The sequence below is a fragment of the Cervus canadensis genome, chromosome X (assembly GCF_019320065.1).
Source record: "Cervus canadensis isolate Bull #8, Minnesota chromosome X, ASM1932006v1, whole genome shotgun sequence".
In the NCBI taxonomy this organism is placed as follows: domain Eukaryota; kingdom Metazoa; phylum Chordata; class Mammalia; order Artiodactyla; family Cervidae; genus Cervus; species Cervus canadensis.
In genome coordinates this window covers 117334690-117352619 of record NC_057419.1, presented here as the reverse complement: position 1 = coordinate 117352619, position 17930 = coordinate 117334690, and the positions used below count along the sequence as shown (strand labels likewise).

Below are 17930 nucleotides of genomic sequence, written 5' to 3'. Positions count from 1 at the left end.
AGAACTCCAACAACAGAGTAAACACAATTTTTCCTTATACTTAAATGAGAAGTAAAAATGCTGGCTGAAAACTCAGCATTAAAAAAAACTTAAGATCATGGCATCTGGTCCCATCACTTCATGGCAAATAGAAAAGGGGAAAGTACAAGCAGTGAGATTTTATTTTCTTGGACTCCAAAATCACTGTGGATAGTGACTTCAGCCATGGATGCTTGCTCCTTAGAAGGAAAGCTGACAAACCTAGACAGCATATTAGAAAGCAAAGACATTACTTTGCTGACAAAGGTCCATATAGTAAAAGCTATGGTTTTTTCAGTAGTTATGTACGGATGTAAGTAGGACCATAAAGAAGGCTGAGCGCTGAAGAATTGATCCTTTTGAACTGTGGTGTTGTAGAAGACTCTTGAGAGTCCCTTGGACTGCAAGGAGATCAACCCAGTCAATCCTAAAGGAAATCAACTCTTAATCAACGCTGAAGCTGATGCTCCAATACTTTGGCCCCCTGACTCAATGGACATGAGCATGAGCAAGCTCTGGGAGATGCAGAAGAGCAGGGAAGCCTGGTGTGCTGCAGTCCGTGGGGTCATAAAGAGTCGGACACAATTTAGTGACTGAACAATAACAACAAAAAGAGAAGTGAGAGCAGGGCCACTAAAGACTTTTAAAGTCAACTGCAGTCAGAGAGTTGAGATCCGAGGGTGTATTCAGAAAACCACCCGCTGACCATGACTATTTCTTTCTGGCCAACTTGGCACAAATTGCCCCATGCAGCAAGTCACCAAGAAGAGAGGGTTATGGGCAGCTTGAGGCTGTCGATTGTGAGGCAGAAAAGCAAATCCCAGGCAGTGGTAAATCTAAGAAATTCTATCTGGAATGCATTTTATATGTGCGTGTATTTTTTTTTCCCCTTGGCAGGAGACCTACCTTCCTAATTATGTTTCCCTTAGGCTATTATTAAAATTTGTCTGCGTTCCCCAAGCATACACCACTGCCAACAGGGAGAAGGCAGCCCTAAGTGACAGGGTTTTTGAAAATACACAAATGCACCTCTGTGTGTAGATACAACTCTGTTTATACTCACAAACACCCAGGACTTCCAACTCTCTCTGGTAAGAAACACAGCAACACATAGTAGGGCAAGAAAGTTGTTGCAAAACTTCCCCGAAGTGCAGGGAACTTTGATTAAAGTCTATTAGACCACAAGCCCTTTATTTTCTTTAATGATTTTTATTTTTTTCTGGCTGTGCCAAAGAGGCATAATGGGATCTTAGTTCCCTGAAGAGGGACTGAACCCATGTCTCCCGTGTGGAGTCCCAACCACTGGACTGCCAGGGAAGTCCCAGACCATGAACCCTTTAGAAAAGCATCTTGGGTCATCACACATGTGCTGTTTCTTCAATTCTTTAACCATACCTTTCACCTTTTATCAGCATGAACCGGGCAGGATTGATGCATGAAAATCTTCTTCTTTCCAATGATCCTATACTTCCCCCCACCCCCAGAATTCATAATATTTCTTCAAGAAATATCAAAAGCAGAGTAAAACTGGGCATTTAATCCCACACATGGACCCTCAAGCTGAAAAATGAATTTTGGAATTTCTCTGATTACTTCTGAATTTAGAAGTCACTTCATACTCTGATGAGTAAAAACTTAATCTTACATGAAACTGAACTTGGACACGTGCATATCCTAATGATTCCCTGACCACTAGACAGATAATTCATGTGGTACCCCAGACAATCTAGTTACACATTTTCCTAACACTCTCATCTCCTTCCTGTGTGGTGGCTGATGCTATTTCAAGGCATTTGAGCTTGAGGAAACATTAAGAGTACTTTAATAGAATATGAGTCCACTCTAGGGCATGACATTTCCTTCTTGAACCATTTCCAAGCATTAACAGTGGTATTAATGTGCTGTGCTTTAAGATCTATCCAATCGCTTTGCCCAAGGTCTTCTTTGCTGGTGATGATACGGAAACAAAGTGCCAAAAATGAACCTTAATGAAGCACAGAGAGCATCCTAATTGTGCACTCTGGGATTACAGCACTACAGGGCCAAACTGTTCCTCATCAATTCCATGTTTATTTCTTGAAAAATTACTCAGATTAATCTGGGCCAAAATGCAGTAAAAATCCAAATTGTGGTAGCACAGAGAAGCCATGCCTTTTGAACAGGAGTCCTTTAGGGTCTCCTCTTCCTCTCAATACTTTTTAAAGTTATGATAAACCTAAAAAAATATGAGATGATTGGGCATAATATTCTACCTTTCAGGTAAAGAGACAAAAAAGAAAAATCTCTATTCATATTTGCTTATATTTGTATAAAGGAACTTTGGAAGAAGATATGTAGAAATAACTAATAAGTTTATCTAGGGTGTAGGGATAAGGAGCAGATGAAAGCAAGAACAAGATAGAAACTTTCACTCGTACTTCTGTAGTACAGGTTTTTGTTTTTAAACCTGGTCAATATACAACCTACTTAAAACCTCAATTAGACAACCATTTAATTACATGGCCATTAGCTTTACTGAAGGGCTTGAATTCCTGTATTACCATGTTATCTTTCAGGTATTTTTCACATATATAGAAGGATTTTTAAAAGAAAACAATCAGGAGTTTAAAGGTAGAAACTGAATTTTTAAAGTATATCATGGAATGCCAAATTACATTTTTCCTACTAAGTTCTAATTAGAAGATTATTCTCAGTGCTTTTTTAATTTCAAAAAGAAAGTTGTATTTGATAGCGTGGTCTTTGCTTGAGAGCAAGTGCACACACACACAGACGCTTCCTGTAGTAGATACTGTTATTAACACAACTGCCTTTGAGCTATGCAAACAGACATATTCTGCCAACACAAAAGGGGAAGTAGAATTTTGTGTAGCACCATCTATACCTATTTTTATTGTGGTTTTGTAATCACATACAGTAAGTTTCACTTTAAAGATTTAACTGTTAATTTTCGTAAAAAGTTATTTTTATACTGTTAGGCTTCTAACAGCCAGGAAACTAAAGTTCAAAAATGTAAGTCAATTGTTTGTACAGTTTTAGCAAAATAACAGGTGCTAATTACTAGTTTTGAAATAAAATACAATCTAAGAGTCGTAACATATTTCTTAAGGTACAGAGTGAGTGAAGTGTTTGAAAGTAACCAGTAATTAATTAATGACTTTGCAAAGCGCAAACTCTTCACATGCTATTAACTGAGGCTTTGGAAAAGTAAGGTCTCCTCACAAAGCTTTCCTTCTACCTCATATACTGAACTCTTAAGATTTTTAAAATATTCAACTTGCCTTTATTCCTGTTTTGGGGAGGGTGGAGGGTGTGAGCCTGCCAGCTGGTTGGAAGCCAACAGTTATCCAGTCAGACCTGAATGGAAAAATCTATGATTTGTTTATTTCATAGTTCAAGTTCAAAGGCAAGAGACAATTTAAATAATAGAAGAGTAACAGGAAAAATTGCAAAGAAAGAAAACAAATCATTTAGACTCCAGAAGAACCTTCAAGAATATTTAATTCGGAAAATGTTATTGGTTTTCGAGAACTTGACTGAAAGAAAACAGCTGGGCAGAGTTCAAGGTTTTAAATTAAAAACAATCTAACAAGGTCTATGGGGATAACTCTCTGAGCCACATTTTGGAGACCAGATTGATTTCTACCAAGTAAAAGTAATAGCAGTCTAAGCTAAAAAGGAAATTCCTCACAACTGAGGTAGTTACTAAGTATCAGCACATTTTCCAAGTTCTCACAAGGCAGCTTAGCTATTTACAATCAATTTTTCCTCATACATAAATGGAGCGCCTTCTCAATTTTACGTCTTCTGTGATTTGTTTAAAAGAAACAAAACTTATACACATGAGCCAGAATATGCCTATTTTATTAACATCATGCTTTAATAAATAACTGGCTACTTCTAATAAAATTAAGCCTCTGTTTATAACAGCCCCAATATTCCATTTTGTCCATTCTGCAGAATTTGGTGTAAAAAGCTGAATGAAATGTAGACCCTGAGCTATCAAGTAATTACGTTTCAATATAAAAATAGAGAATTACTCTTATAACTGAAGATTGAACAGTAACACAAACAACCTCTCTGTGGGTTTCAGCTTTTGGGGAATTGGTTGGGATCTGAATGGCTGTCTAAAGCAAGAAGAGCCTTTGCAGAGTTTGATTCTTTCTGAAGACTTCTGGAACTCCTTTTAATGTGATTTGTTACATTCTCACAGTTTTATGAGCTGTCATTTGGTAAAGACACAAGGAAACAGCCCCAAAGGGGCCAAGGCAGTGGTTACTCTTTGGTCTGGGACAAGAGTCAATGGCCTTTGTCAGTTCACCTGCGTGGTTAAAGGTCACCCCGAAGATGTGTTCTTCTCAGTTTTACCTACTCCCATTCCTCCCTGCCCCCCCCAAACGCCCAACAACATGAGAAGAAAAATCTGGACACTCAGAGCTCCCCAACTGGGGTGCTTGGCTGATAGGGTAGCACACAGCTGTGAACCATGGCAAGACCTTTGGCTTTCAGATGGGGCAGGGCTGGGCAAGAAAAAGACTCAATAAGACACCTTAGAATCTTTTTTAAAAAACAAAACAAAACACTGGGATCCAAAACCAAATAAATGCAAATTACACATGCATGGACAAAAACTTTGCTTGAGTATTGATACTTACTGCCTGAACCCAGGCTGTACCCCAATTCTGGCTAGCCCCCCAGATGGCTATGACTGGGTTTGGAATCTGGAACAAGAGGGACCTAGTGAGATTGCTAGACACTTACTTCTGCTGGTGGGATATCAGTTCAAAGGGGTGGTCTATGGCCATACCACCCTCAACACACCTGATCTTGTCAAAGTGGGTCAAGTGTGGACACAAAGACCAGCACAGTGGCTTGCTAACTTGCCTCTATTAAGAAAAAAAAAAAACACCAAACCAAACCCACCCCCAAATTAAGTGAGATACCCTGGGATACCCTGAATGCCTTATATCTTTCAAGGGAGACCAAGAATCTTCTAGATGGATAAGCGGCTTCCAGAAATGGACTGATCTGTGATTGAAGTTTATACAACCCAACTCAACCAAAATGGGTAGTCTGCAGCCTCTTCCAGTCACCAGCTATAAATGAAGTATAACCTTCTTCTTGAATTGATGCCTGAACACAACCTGACAAGTGGCTTAGAAGCCCTCTTGTGCCTTCACATTGCAGAAAAAAAAAAATACAACACCTCCTCTTCTCTCCAGATAAGGCAACTAAAACAACAGGGATAGATGGCAATTTTACTGCTTGTTGGGCTTTTTCTTTTAATAAGATAACGTGATAAATAAAACCTGCTTCTGTACAGCTATTTAATATTTCAGAAATACGTACATGTTACATGCCAAGAAAGGACCCTGGTTTTCTTGTAAGAAACAAGGTGAGATCATATTGAAAGGGAAAAAAAAACCCCACAAACAGAAAGAAAACAAACAGAGTGATAAAAATCACAAATGCACAACTAACTACAGTTCTGTACCTACACTGTTAGCCACATTTAACATGATTCTGAGGAGGCCAGACTGACCTTACGTACAAGTCCCCTTCTCCCACAAAACTGAATGAAAAAACAAAGTCAGCATCTTTTAAACCAGTGGCCACATAGTAAAAACTGTACATTGTTGTCCATTCATTTAAAAAGCAAAGTCACTAGGATGGTATAAAAGTGATAACCAGTGCCTTTGTAACTGACGATGAACACTTGTTCTCTAAGGTTGAGAATTATCTCCACTCTCTCTGCATAACCAGGGATAAGATGCAGAAGGCAGTGAGGAGGTAGGGCCAGGCCCCAGCGGGGACCCCGGCGCTGCTGGCTTTATCATTGGCACTCTTCCCAGAGTGGTCAGTTGCATTATATTCAAACTCCGAAGGACACTGCTGAGACTCACATCCACTACCACTTCCTTCTCCACTGCTTTCGTCACCTATTTTTTGGGGGGAAAAAAAGGGAATGTTTATTCTGCTCTTTCTCATCTCAAGGTGTACAAACAAACATATAACAATTTGTTCTTTAGAAGCACACATTCTTACTGATATCAAAGAAGTCCACATCATTCCCATTGTAAGCATTCTTCATCTTACTGGTCATAACTCGAAGAGCCATGACTTGACGAAGGATCAGTATGTCCGGTTTGCTGGTGTCAACCTGGACCTCTGGATTATTGCCCTGGTTGGCTAGACCATTTCCTGTCACAGCAAACAAGTACCTGCAATGAGAAATGACCTCGTTAAGAGGATCAGTAAAACAAAAGCTGCTGAAGATTGGCAAAGATTCTTGCTAGGTTCTAGTATTTGCCACTAGCAGTGAAAAATAATGACACTATTAGAACAACTCAATCCTTGATTGCAGCAGTAACGCTAACATAGAACCACAGGCACAAACCTTTGCCCTGAGAATCTCTGCAAGTAGCTGGGGGCCTTCCCGACACTTCTACGCCAATTCCTAAGAATGCCTAGAAATGTTCCATGTTGTTGCCACCTGCTTGTGAAAGGCTTCACAACGCCTTGATGAAACAACTGAGCAAACCTTCTCTGAAAGTTCCCCAGGCGTGTAGGGAGAAACACTTGCCCAATGATGGCTCACCTGCTTTTGCCTTTTCCATTCCAGCAGTCATCCTCATTGCCATTCCCTGCAGCCATCCTCTCATCGTTGCAGACATTGCTAGGAAGAGAGGACCAGAACTTCTTGGCCTGCTTCAATTTCTCCTTGACATCAGTAACCTCATTGAGAGAGAGAGAGAAAAAAAAAAAAACCTCTGTAAAAACCCAAAACTACCTACAGACGTGCCTTCAGATCATGTCAAAAGTATCTCCAGAGTCTCTCTGTAGTCTGAAGAAAAAAATGCAGATTTTGACTTGGCCAAAAATTCGTTCAGGTTTTCCCACACCATTTTGTGGGAAAACCCGAACGACCTCACTGGTCGCCCCAGTACTTCTATGTAAAATGTATAAAATCACCAAAAGAATTAACAGGTGAAATGCAAGCTCTGAATTAAGTTGCCATTTAAAAAAAACAGCTGCCTAGTGCCTACACCCACTAATCATTCCTGTTCTTCATTAGAGCTACCATCTGGGGCCTACCAGGTCCCACGCCCCAGAGATACACTGGAAAAACACAGTATCTGCTTGCAGGGCTTTGATGACTCAGGATCCAGCCTATGAGTTAGCCTCACTGTGACATAAAAGGTAGGTGTTCAGATAAGCCTCAGAGCACCCCACTTTCTAGCTCTATGGATGAACTGTCTGAGCGAGGACATCAGAGAAGCAGGTTCACTGACATCCCTATGCAATTTGCTGGAAAAGTTTCACCTGAAAAGATCCCGTGCTTGGAATCCTCCAAATCAAACTATATTTTGAGCAAATGTTTTCAGTTTTTTGCCATTAAACACAGCCATTCCTGCCCCAGGGCTCACCAATCGGTCCAAACTGGTGCCAGCTGCTGTGGTGGGGCGCTCCTCGGGATGGAAGGGCCTGAAGCGGGCACTGAAGGTGCCTTCTGAGATGGAACGGGATATCCGACCAGCTGGGAGGGGCTTGGGGGGTCCGCATCCCTGGAAAACCTGCATGGGCATAAATGTGGCCACGTGAGGCATAGCAGGCTAGAGTGGGCCCCGCCTCTCCAATCCAGGACCTGCCTTCCTTACCTTCTGAGATACCTGCACACTGTTCTCCTGCATGTTCATAATAGCATCTGAAATCTTCACGTCGATGGGATCCATGACTGACTCAATGTTGAAAGGGCCCTCCAGCCTCTCGGCCACCATCAGCATAGCATCTAACATGAGGTTTGGGGTAGAACAATGCAGCAAAGTGAATCATTAGCTTGGCCTTGAGTGATCAGTCTGATTATTTTACGGTCTGTTTCCCTTGGTGGGGGGTGTTGGAGAGGGAGGCATGATCATCATTAATTCATGCTTTTGTATCTTTTTCTATGACACAAAACTGCATTCAGTCGCTATATACCACCCGCTCTCTAGAGTGGGAAACTGCCAGATGAAGACTTTATTCCCCAGCAAGAAAACACAATTGGGAACATTCTATTACACTGATAATTCATCCCTCCACATATCAGTGGCTGTCACTGCATAGCTCTGACCTAGCTCCTGCCTGACACACCTAAGGCTGGGAGCAGAATAACATGCCGGCTCGCCCAGGGATTTCCACGACTCTTCCCATTTCATGTTCGATTTACAAGACTCAAAAACATAAATCAGCTCAAATCCTGGCATATCAATTCTTTTCTTTCATTTTTTAAATGAAACCCTTTCAGATGCTTGGGTACACAGTTAGACAATATAAATCAAAGTGTTCCTAGGAATTCTAGGCGCCTCCTTAGGAATTCTAAGGACTTTAGAAATAATGGCACTTTGTAAAATGCAATTTTTGTATTAAGATAAACTTCCAATTTCAAATACAAGGGTCCCGAGTTATTTTAAAGCAAAAAACATGTGCCACTTTTTATTCAAATGAAAAAAACAGAGACAAGGCACAAAATCTGTGTTTACAATGTGTTTTCACTAATTACTCAGCAAATCATTTCTACATTTTGGAAAAGTCTAGAATTTTTTAGGACATGTTGAATCTCTTAAAGAAAAACACCCCCTGTACTGGTTTTCTTGTCATCCATGGTTCTTGGGATTTAGTTAGTAGTTTTTCCTGATACTTATTGTGCAAAACTAGAAGAAACTGGAAAGGTCATCTCCAAATAAGAAAAAGAATGCCTCATTTATGGCAAGCAGTGAACTTTTCCATGCGCTCTTTCCCCTTAAAGGAGAGTTAGGCCCACATACTCCACAGCCTTCAGGTAGTCTAAGGACGGCTGCTGGAAAGAAGGGCAAGGTTCTAGAACAGAGTGTGTCCCTCTCAAAGCATAGGTCACAGCTGAACTTCTACCTAAGCTCGTAGGTGGTCAGCAACCTTTCACCTCCCCCAAGAACGAATGTGGCCCAACATTTTAAAGCTCGAGCTCATTTCTCTCAACCAGAATTCCAATGTCACAAACCACAAGTAGACTTCCGAGCAATGCACATTTGGGGGGAAAGTCATCATGAATGAAGTTTTAGGTCACGTTGTGGTAATCACCAAAACTGACACTCCCAACCTCTAAGGAAAGCCTGCCGGCATGAATATACCATTTTTCCAGGAGAGGAAAAATGCGTTTGATGTGCTAGTGAAAGGGGAGTCCTGTAAACAAGTGGAGCACAACCTAAACGTGTTCATCGTTGTCAAAGCATCAGCACCACCATGTCTGCAGAGCACAAACCCTCAGAGCCAAGAAGTCGCCAGCTCCAGAGAAAAATCCCAAATACAGAGGTTTACACAGGAAGGAAACAGTGCATCCCATCACTACTTATTTCCCTAGTGGTGAGGAAAGGCCAGATCATGAACGTGCTTGTGAAAGGGAACATAAACCCCGATTCTTCTGGCTGTTTGGCGTCTCTGTCAACTCCAGGCCGGCTGGCCATGCACAAGGGTCTGAGAAGGGAGTGGGGCTAGAATTGTCATACCAGCACTGCGTGTGGTGTCGCTGAACAATGTGAGTGAGGCTGTGTTTTGCCCAGAGCCTGCAGCCCAGAAACCAAAGTCCCTGCTCAGTCCTGGGACAGGTCCTGCTAAGCCATCCACTGGGCGCCTCCATGATCTGATGATGTCAGATCCAGTGTCATTGCTTCTGATGAATCTAGGCTGCAGGTCTCCCTTTGGGGGACAGCTGACCAGCTCCTGCCTCCTGCCAGGAACTAGCTGATGGCCTAGCCAGCAATTCCACCCCCTTATACTAAATTCCCAATGGCAGCAACATGTGATGTGAATAAGGTTGGCTGGGAGTCAAATGAATGTTAGCACAATGGTAGTATATGACGGAGAGCAAGTTGCACCTACACATAATTTATGATTCTCCAGAAATTGACTTTTGTTGTGGGGGCACTATTTTTCAAAAAGAGGGTTTCCTATAACTGCTCAGAAACCAAGTCCAAGGTGTTTTAACTATTTGGATCCACCTTTATCAAGGTGGGTGACAGTTTAATAGGTGCAGTTCAAGAGAGAGAGGAGGGCATAGTGGAAAAGCAGATTTGAAAAACTCATCCTTAGTCTCTTTAAAGGTTCTAGTCCGACTGCAGCATTTCAGTGTTCATGACAGCTCCCTCCAACCCTGCAACAAAGCAGCCCCTTCTCACAAGAAAAAGTGATTCCTTTTGGTCTGGGCTGCTGATAATCATGATCCCACATCTTTAGCCTCACGACCAGACTGGATGAACAAAAGGCAGTTTTCCAACTTAACCCCATGATCTGATTTAAATAAGCAGGGGGAAAAAGCCCTTGACCATTCATTAACTGCAGTCATTTAAAGGAGGAAAAATTCCTTGTGAAGAAAAAAAAAAAAACAACACTGAACTTATGGCACAGGCATGTAAATTGGGGCTGAATTCGACAACCACAGAGCAAATTAATTAAACCCTTATGAAAATCCATGAAAAAGCACTGGAGATTAACAATGTCTGTTACTCTTGGCCTTTTATATCAGCTTATTAGAAATAAAGAATAAAATACCCATTAAAAATGCAGTTTAGATAGAATTATATTCCTCCTCCCTCCAAAAAAATATAATTTAAAATAAATGAGGAAAATGATTCTGAAATCCCACCAATTTCCGCTTGAGTTTGATTTTGTTTCTGAAGATATCAAATGTAATTTGTAAAACACACAGCAAGAATAGCAGCCATGGAAGTCCTCGATTTACAGTAAGTGGCTGAAGATGTAAATTAAGGAAGCCAGAGTATGGTTTTGATATGGACCTGCAAGCTCTTGGAAAAATATATAGAATTTGCTTTTTTAAATGTTTATTTTTACTAATTTATTTGGCTGCATAGGGTCTTAGTTGTGACATGTGGGATCTAGTTCTCCAATCAGGGATCAAACCCAGGGCCCCAGCATTAAAAGCTCAGAGTCTTAGCCACTGGACCACCAGGGGAGTCCCTAGAATTTGTATTTTAAGACAAATTTATGCTTATACTTTCTCCCAGACATGTCAGAATAACAGAATAATGTACATTATTCATGATGTGCCTGTAGAAAATTTAGCCAACCTAGATCACTGTGTGCAAGTGTTACTGCTTTGCCCAGAGAACTAGTGCATTAGATGTTACAGGGAAAAGTGAAAAGGTAAACCATCTTGTTTCTTAAAAATGAATTAAGCAAAAGTGAATCGCAAACATGACATTTATGGGTAGAGGTGGGAAGGCGAGTAAAAAAGAAAGAAAAGAAAAAGTATATCAACTTTAATTTAGATTTGGACATATCTTCAAGTAACAGTTTCTCCCATGGCTTCTTTCTGGGCATGATGTGCCACTGGTGTGTGTGTGTGTCTGGGTCTTAGGCCTTCTCTTTCATGGGATTCTGCTTTTCTGTGTGTGGACTTTTTTCAGGTCTTCTAGCTTTGGACTATTTAGCCTACAATTGTGCTGTGATGTTTTAATATTCACATCTTTTTTTCCTTGTGTCAGTATTCTCAAGAATCTGTTGAAGCCAACTTATTGATGCACTTTCAGAGTTAATATAATTAGATCTCATGCAGACTAAAAAGCATTCCCCAGCTCAAATCCCCCTATTCCCCTCCCCACAAAAAACCCTCAGCAAATTGCATACCTGTGCCCTTGATGTGGACAAATAAGTGAAAAATAGGTGCTGACAAAGACACTCAAAATTTGCAATTATGCAAATGCAACTGGGGGATGGGAGGGAGTTTGTTTTGGGGTACTGATAGTCTGTGTGTGCAGCCACACAGATAGCAGCTTCAACCCCTGCCACTAACATTCCAGGATTCCCATATGCATTAAGCAGGAATCCAGGGAGTTGATGACTGGATATTTCAATTATCCCTAATTTGTCATTTCCCACAAATCATACTTAACCCTCTTGGAAACTGGCTAGGTCACTTCCATCACTGTCTGGGTTCTAGTAATAGGTTTTCTAGGTTTTAAGTTGTAGGTGAGAACACTGACCTCTGAAATTCTCAGGGCTTCCATTCTCACCAGAGCAGTCTATGGTTGTTAAATCCTCTATAGAAATATAACCGCTAAATTTCCACAGTCATATTACACTTGATCCAGATATCTAAGCGGTATCTGGCAGGTATGCAGAAGTTTCAGTTGCAATGTCACAAATATAACATTTGAAAAGCTCCTTCCACAGGTCAGTGATGGCTGCACTCCAGCGTTTACATGGATATGAGCCTATGATGTAGAACTAAAACTAATCTTCGGGGGAAAATGTCAAAAAGGCACTTTCTCATTACTGAAAATTGGTATTTGCTTGGTATCCACTGTCTTCAGAAATGCCACCATTAGTTCAAGGGAACATTTACTCGTAGAGTGGTAAGTACCATCAGAACTCCAGGAATCACTATTATAACGAACAGAAATTCCATCACTGACAATTAAAACATCCCTTGGGGAATTCCCTGATGGTCCAGTGGGCAGGACTTGGCACTTTCACTGCTGGGGCTAGGGGTTCAATCCCTGGTCATGTAACTAAGATCCCCCAAGCCATGCAGCACAGCCAAAAAAAAAAATCTTTAATTAAAAAATAAAACATTTCTTGTGGCTGGAAGGTGAGCTATCCCTAATAAGTGATGTACGTGCATGGGTGCTTAGTCGCCCAGTCGTGTCTGACTCTTCGCAACCCCATGGACTGTAGCCCACAAGGCTCCTCTGTCCATGGGATTCTCCAGGCAAGAATACTGAAGTGGGTTACCATGCCCTCCTCCAGGAGATCTTCCCAACCCAGGGGTCGAATCCATGTCTCCTGCATTGGCAGGTGAGTTATTTACCAGAGGGCCACCTGGGAAGCCCGGGAGTGACACAAACACATTAATCACCTGCTCACCTATGAAATTGTTCCACTCGAGATCAAGATCCCCTTGGTTGGCCAAACAGCCTCTCATGATGTTGGAGCAATAGTTGTAACAGGGTTTCACAGTCACGAGACCTTGGCAGTGGGAGCAGTACATCATCTTCACCAGGGCGTGGGTACACTGGGCGGTGGGATTCACCTAATTTGGGAGAAGAAACAGACAATGGTGGGGCCAAGATAGAGACAGCAAACTGCATATATATATTGCAAATCTATCAACTTGACTTTGAAGGCTTGGCCATGAATTTCACGGGTGAGTCACAATGGATCACATGTAGCATGGCCTGGCGGGCTTAATGCAGAGGTGAATTACAGCAAGATTACATAAAGAAAAAGGGTATGCTAGGAAGGCATGGGGAGGTAGGAATGAACATTCAGCAACTCAGCTGTATATGACACACACACACTCAACTATTCCCACTCATTTTAGATGGGCATCACTGGGTGTGCCATGCCAGACTGTAATCTGAGCACGTCTTCTTTTCAAACTGCTAGACCGCCCTTTCAAATGTAAGCCCCCCGTCAAGGTTTAGAAGGGTCGCTCGTGCGTACTCCTTTCTGGGCCCACAGCTGCACAGAAGGCAAAATGGATGTATCCTACATGGAAGAATATGAATAAATTTGAATTTTGGGTTATGTGAAGGCTGTCTGAGGCTTGGGAGCAGCATGGAGTGCTCAGGGCCCACTTGAGAGAAGATGCGGGACTCAGTTACATTCTGAAGAACGGGTTGATTTATTTATACCTTAAATTTTATTGATGTATAGTTGATTTACCATGCTGTGCTTCATTTCTGTTGTACAGTAGCGGAACTCAGTTGTGCATATATTTATATTTTTCAGATTCTTTTCCATTATGTTTTAGAACAGGATGTTGAATAGAGTTCCCTATGCCATACAATAGGACCTTGTTGTTTATCCATTCTATGTACAATAGTTTGCATCTGCTGATCACAAGCGGTTTAGATTGAAATGATCAAATGAAGGGAGAATACTGCAGTTAAGGAAGGGAGAGTGAAATCAACAAAAGCATACATAGTACTGAGCAGACTGTGGGTGGGGTTGAGGAATTCTGGGAAATAAAGTTGCCTGCGTATAGGACAGACTGCGTATGTGGCCAGGCTATTAAGGGGCTTGGACACCAGGCAGAAACAACACCATATGGCAGGACACAGAGAACTACTAAAAGTTCACGAGCAAGGGAAGCAGGAAGGATGAAGGTGGCACCGAAATCGGATGGAGCTCGACGGCCTCTGCAGATAGAGACTTAGTTTCATCTTTCTACTTCTATAGGATGCAACTGTCTGGGCATAGAGGAGCTGATCCCACCCTGTCACTCATTTCCATCAATGCTTAGAAAGGATCATGGCCAGGATCACGAGCTGGCAGCTCCCCAAGAGGTCCGGTCTTCTCAGTCTCTCGGCCCCACCCTCCCCTTTTGGAGTCAGTATCAGAGGATTACTGCATTCCTCTCTATCAGTACCAACCAGTTCTGCAAACACACTTGTGAAAGCAGATACCACCGCAGGGGACAGATGCTGGGACACAGGCAGTGCAGCAGTGCACTTCACCTGCTCTGGAGTGTAACTTGGGATACCACTTATCAACAGTAGCCTTAGGAACAGGAATGGGGGATTAACACTGTCAGGAGAAAAACTTCACACTGTTAGGCTCCTATCTGATGTACACACACACTCTCTTATCTCAAACAGAACTCAAGTGTAAAGGGGGACGACTGTCCAACAGGATGTAACTGTATACACTGAAGTCAAGGCTCCCTAGGAAGAATTAGGACTTTTCCACAGTTTTAACCAGTGCCAAATGTTTTCCTAGGCACTAAATGGGTCCTTTTAACCACGTATTAATGTACAGTAAAATCTTGGCTAACCAATACCCTTAAGGAATTGCCATGCTGGAAAGCTAGGTTTTCTGGACAAGAAAACAAGAGCATGCCTTTAAAGTTACAGAGACTTAGGACTTTGATACTTTCTCACCCTCTCATTTGACAGAGGAACAAACAAGCCTGGAGGGAGGAGAGGAGGTGGTCAGAGAATCATAGAAGTCTTAGAGTTGGGAGAGACCCTAGAGATAACTGAGTACAGCTCTCACATTTAATAGATGAAAAAACCAAAGCCAGAGAGAACAATTGACTTGTGGACAGCCACTTCGCTGCATCTGACTCTAGCACTGCACCTTAGCAAACACTGAAATCATTTCCCACATCTGTCATGTGCCGCTGCCTCTTTAAAGAAAATAATATGAAACTTAAATGTTAAACATTGCTTGTTTTCTGATCTTTAATTAGGTTCCACACTGGTGAGACTGCTAAAATGACTGGATTTTGGAGAGGTAAAGAGTTATTATAAAAAAATGTCTTGTGAAAAGCAGGCTAGTGCATGACATTTTTTCATTACAATGCTTATTAGGAAAAAAAGGACTTGTAGCAGAAAACAATGTAAAAAGAGTTAAAATGTCAACAAGTAGTTACTGGGCACCTACTATGGGCCAGAGATTTTTCTGGAATGCATTTCTGATTAGGTAGCAAGGCAAGTAGGAATTTCTAGACTATAGAAAACACAAAAGAAATTTCAAAATGGTATAGACTATTAGAAAATAGGCAAAAATTTAAACTCCATAACCGTGCTCAAGAAACACTTTGGTCAAAGAGGTCCTTTTCCCCTTCTTTCTTTTTTAACTCTAGGATGGGTTCACTGTATCCTTGGTTCAACTATAAGCTAAATCATTTAGGCAGTAGGCCTTGTAGTACTATCCTTTCCTTAAATAGGCTGATGGAGGCTGAAGTTTTAAAAAGAGAGATCAAACCAAGTGACACAGTAGAGTTTTATGAAAGGAAGATTATGAAGCTGGGTTTGGCAGAGGTTTTCCATTTCATACTTTAAGTACTGGCTCATGTTCTGCACATGATTTGTTCTGTAACTACTAAAAATGATCACAAGTAACTCAGCTATAACATGCTATGGAAACACTAAATACCAGACTGAGAAGACAGACGGGGAAATTATAAGAAAGCTAGGATGAGAACGGACATTTGAAACACCAAAGTTAGAGAAAATCTGTCTTTCGTCTTCCAACCACTACTGAGACCACCATGCAGTATTCTACATGAAGGGAATTCAGAACCTGGGAAATAAACCCCTTGTGTGGGATGAGGCCCCAGTAAAAGACAAAGGCTTTTAAAACAGTCATGAGAACTACAGAAATAGGGATCCCCTGCAATGCTCATTCCCCCAAAAGAAGTGACCCCAGAAGAAGTGATAAAACCACCCCACCTCAGGTGCTGGGTCCCCACTCTCACTGACCTGACCAAGCTCAGGATGGTGAATCCAGAGTACAAGGACAAGCTCTACTTTTTGACTCTGGACTACCATGCTCCCTTACAAGCTCTCAATGGTCTTGCCAAGATTCCAAGGGCAAACCTTTCACCCATAGGCAGATTTAACAGTGGACTAAGTCATACTTTGTTCTGGGGATTTATTAATTTTGAATATAAAATCAACTTCACTCACATTCTACTCCCTTATAACACTCAAAATCAATTACTCCTCTGAAGTCCCCAAAGAACTTACTTACTGAAGTAATTTACTCCAGAAGACCCAAGGCTGAGTGGTAGATCATGCCACGTGGGGATTAACAAAAGGGGTAACCATACTCTAAGATCTTTCTTTAATCCTCACTTATGTACTGATTCTCTATGGCATGGCATGCCACTTAAAATGATCAATCTGATTATTCCTTTGGGTCACAGCTCTTGACTAACATTTGATATGTTTTATTTTTATTTAGAAGGGTCTCTTGGGTCCACCTGTGGCTTCCAGATTCCCTGGGGCTGGGGTAGGAGTTGGGTGGGAGTTAGTCATGATGGCTTTTATAAAAGTCAGATATTTCAGACCTCTCTTAGCAGTTAATAGTTATTTCTCAAAATGATATTTGGAAAGAACAGGAAAACTATACACTCCTCTCTTCCTGCTCTGAACTATTTACATAAAGAATGGGTTAAAGGTCTCAGAGAGAATGGTTAATTCAATTTCTATGTTGGACTTCCCTCGTAGCTTAGTTGGTAAAGATCTGCCTGCAATGCAGGAGGACCTGGGTTCAATCCCTGGGTCAGAAGATCCCCTGGAGAAGGAAATGGCAACCCACTCCACTATTCTTGCCTGGAGAATCCCATGGACAGAGGAGCCTGACAGGCTACAGTCCACGGGGTCACAAAGAGTCAGACAGCACTTTAGCAACTAAACCACCATGATCATGAAGATTGAGGTGTAAACATTCAAGAGAAAAATATTTTCTTCAATGTCAGAATTCATTTTCTGACACCTTTTATTGGATTTCACAGATTTATATGATATTGAGTACTTACTATGTGTGCCAGGTTCCATTCAAAGTACTTTATGCGTATTAACTCATTTAAGATTCAAAATAATCATAGGAGATGAATATTATCATCTCATTTCACAGACGAGGAAGCAGAGGCCCAAAGAGGTTAAGGAATAGACGCAAGATCTTCCAGTAAATGGCCAAGATTTGAACTCGGGCAGTTTTGTCTGGGAGCAGGTACATTGAATTTCCTTAATGTGTATCTTTTGAGTAACAGATTACATAGGAACCTTGAGGGAAGCCCATGGGGCTGGCCCTTCTCCACAGCTCCATGATTTAGCATAGGGTATCCACACACAGTGACTATCTCAGCTCTGGGGCTGGATATATTCTAATGAGAATTTGCAGCCTTCAAATTTATTCACCAGCTTTTAAGGTGGGAGAGCAAGTTAGGATGCAACTGTTCTACATGGAACAGTGTATGACTGGACACTATGGATGAGATGACATAGTTTTTAACAAAGATTAATGACTCATGCACTCAATGCTGTATCTTCAGAATGCTTCAAGGTGCTACAGGGTGAGAAAGAAAATATTCACCAGCCGTAGAGATACAAAGAACTCAAAAGCTCAAGTAAACACTGGTAGACATGGAG

The 17930-nt window shown here is 41.5% G+C and overlaps 1 protein-coding gene across 1 annotated transcript in view; it reads right to left on the bottom strand.

The window, feature by feature from the left end:
• Positions 1-3499: 3499 nt before the first annotated feature.
• The window catches only part of GPC4 (glypican 4), a 106665-nt gene continuing 92234 nt past the window's right edge, over positions 3500-17930 (bottom strand). The window contains exons 4-9 of the mRNA XM_043458511.1: positions 12913-13078; positions 7674-7804; positions 7443-7589; positions 6614-6750; positions 6061-6236; positions 3500-5954 (exon numbers count right to left, since the gene is read on the bottom strand). Of these exons, the coding sequence (XP_043314446.1) occupies positions 5752-5954; positions 6061-6236; positions 6614-6750; positions 7443-7589; positions 7674-7804; positions 12913-13078 (960 nt within the window). The 3' untranslated portion in view covers positions 3500-5751. The remainder of the gene's footprint in view (positions 5955-6060; positions 6237-6613; positions 6751-7442; positions 7590-7673; positions 7805-12912; positions 13079-17930) is intronic.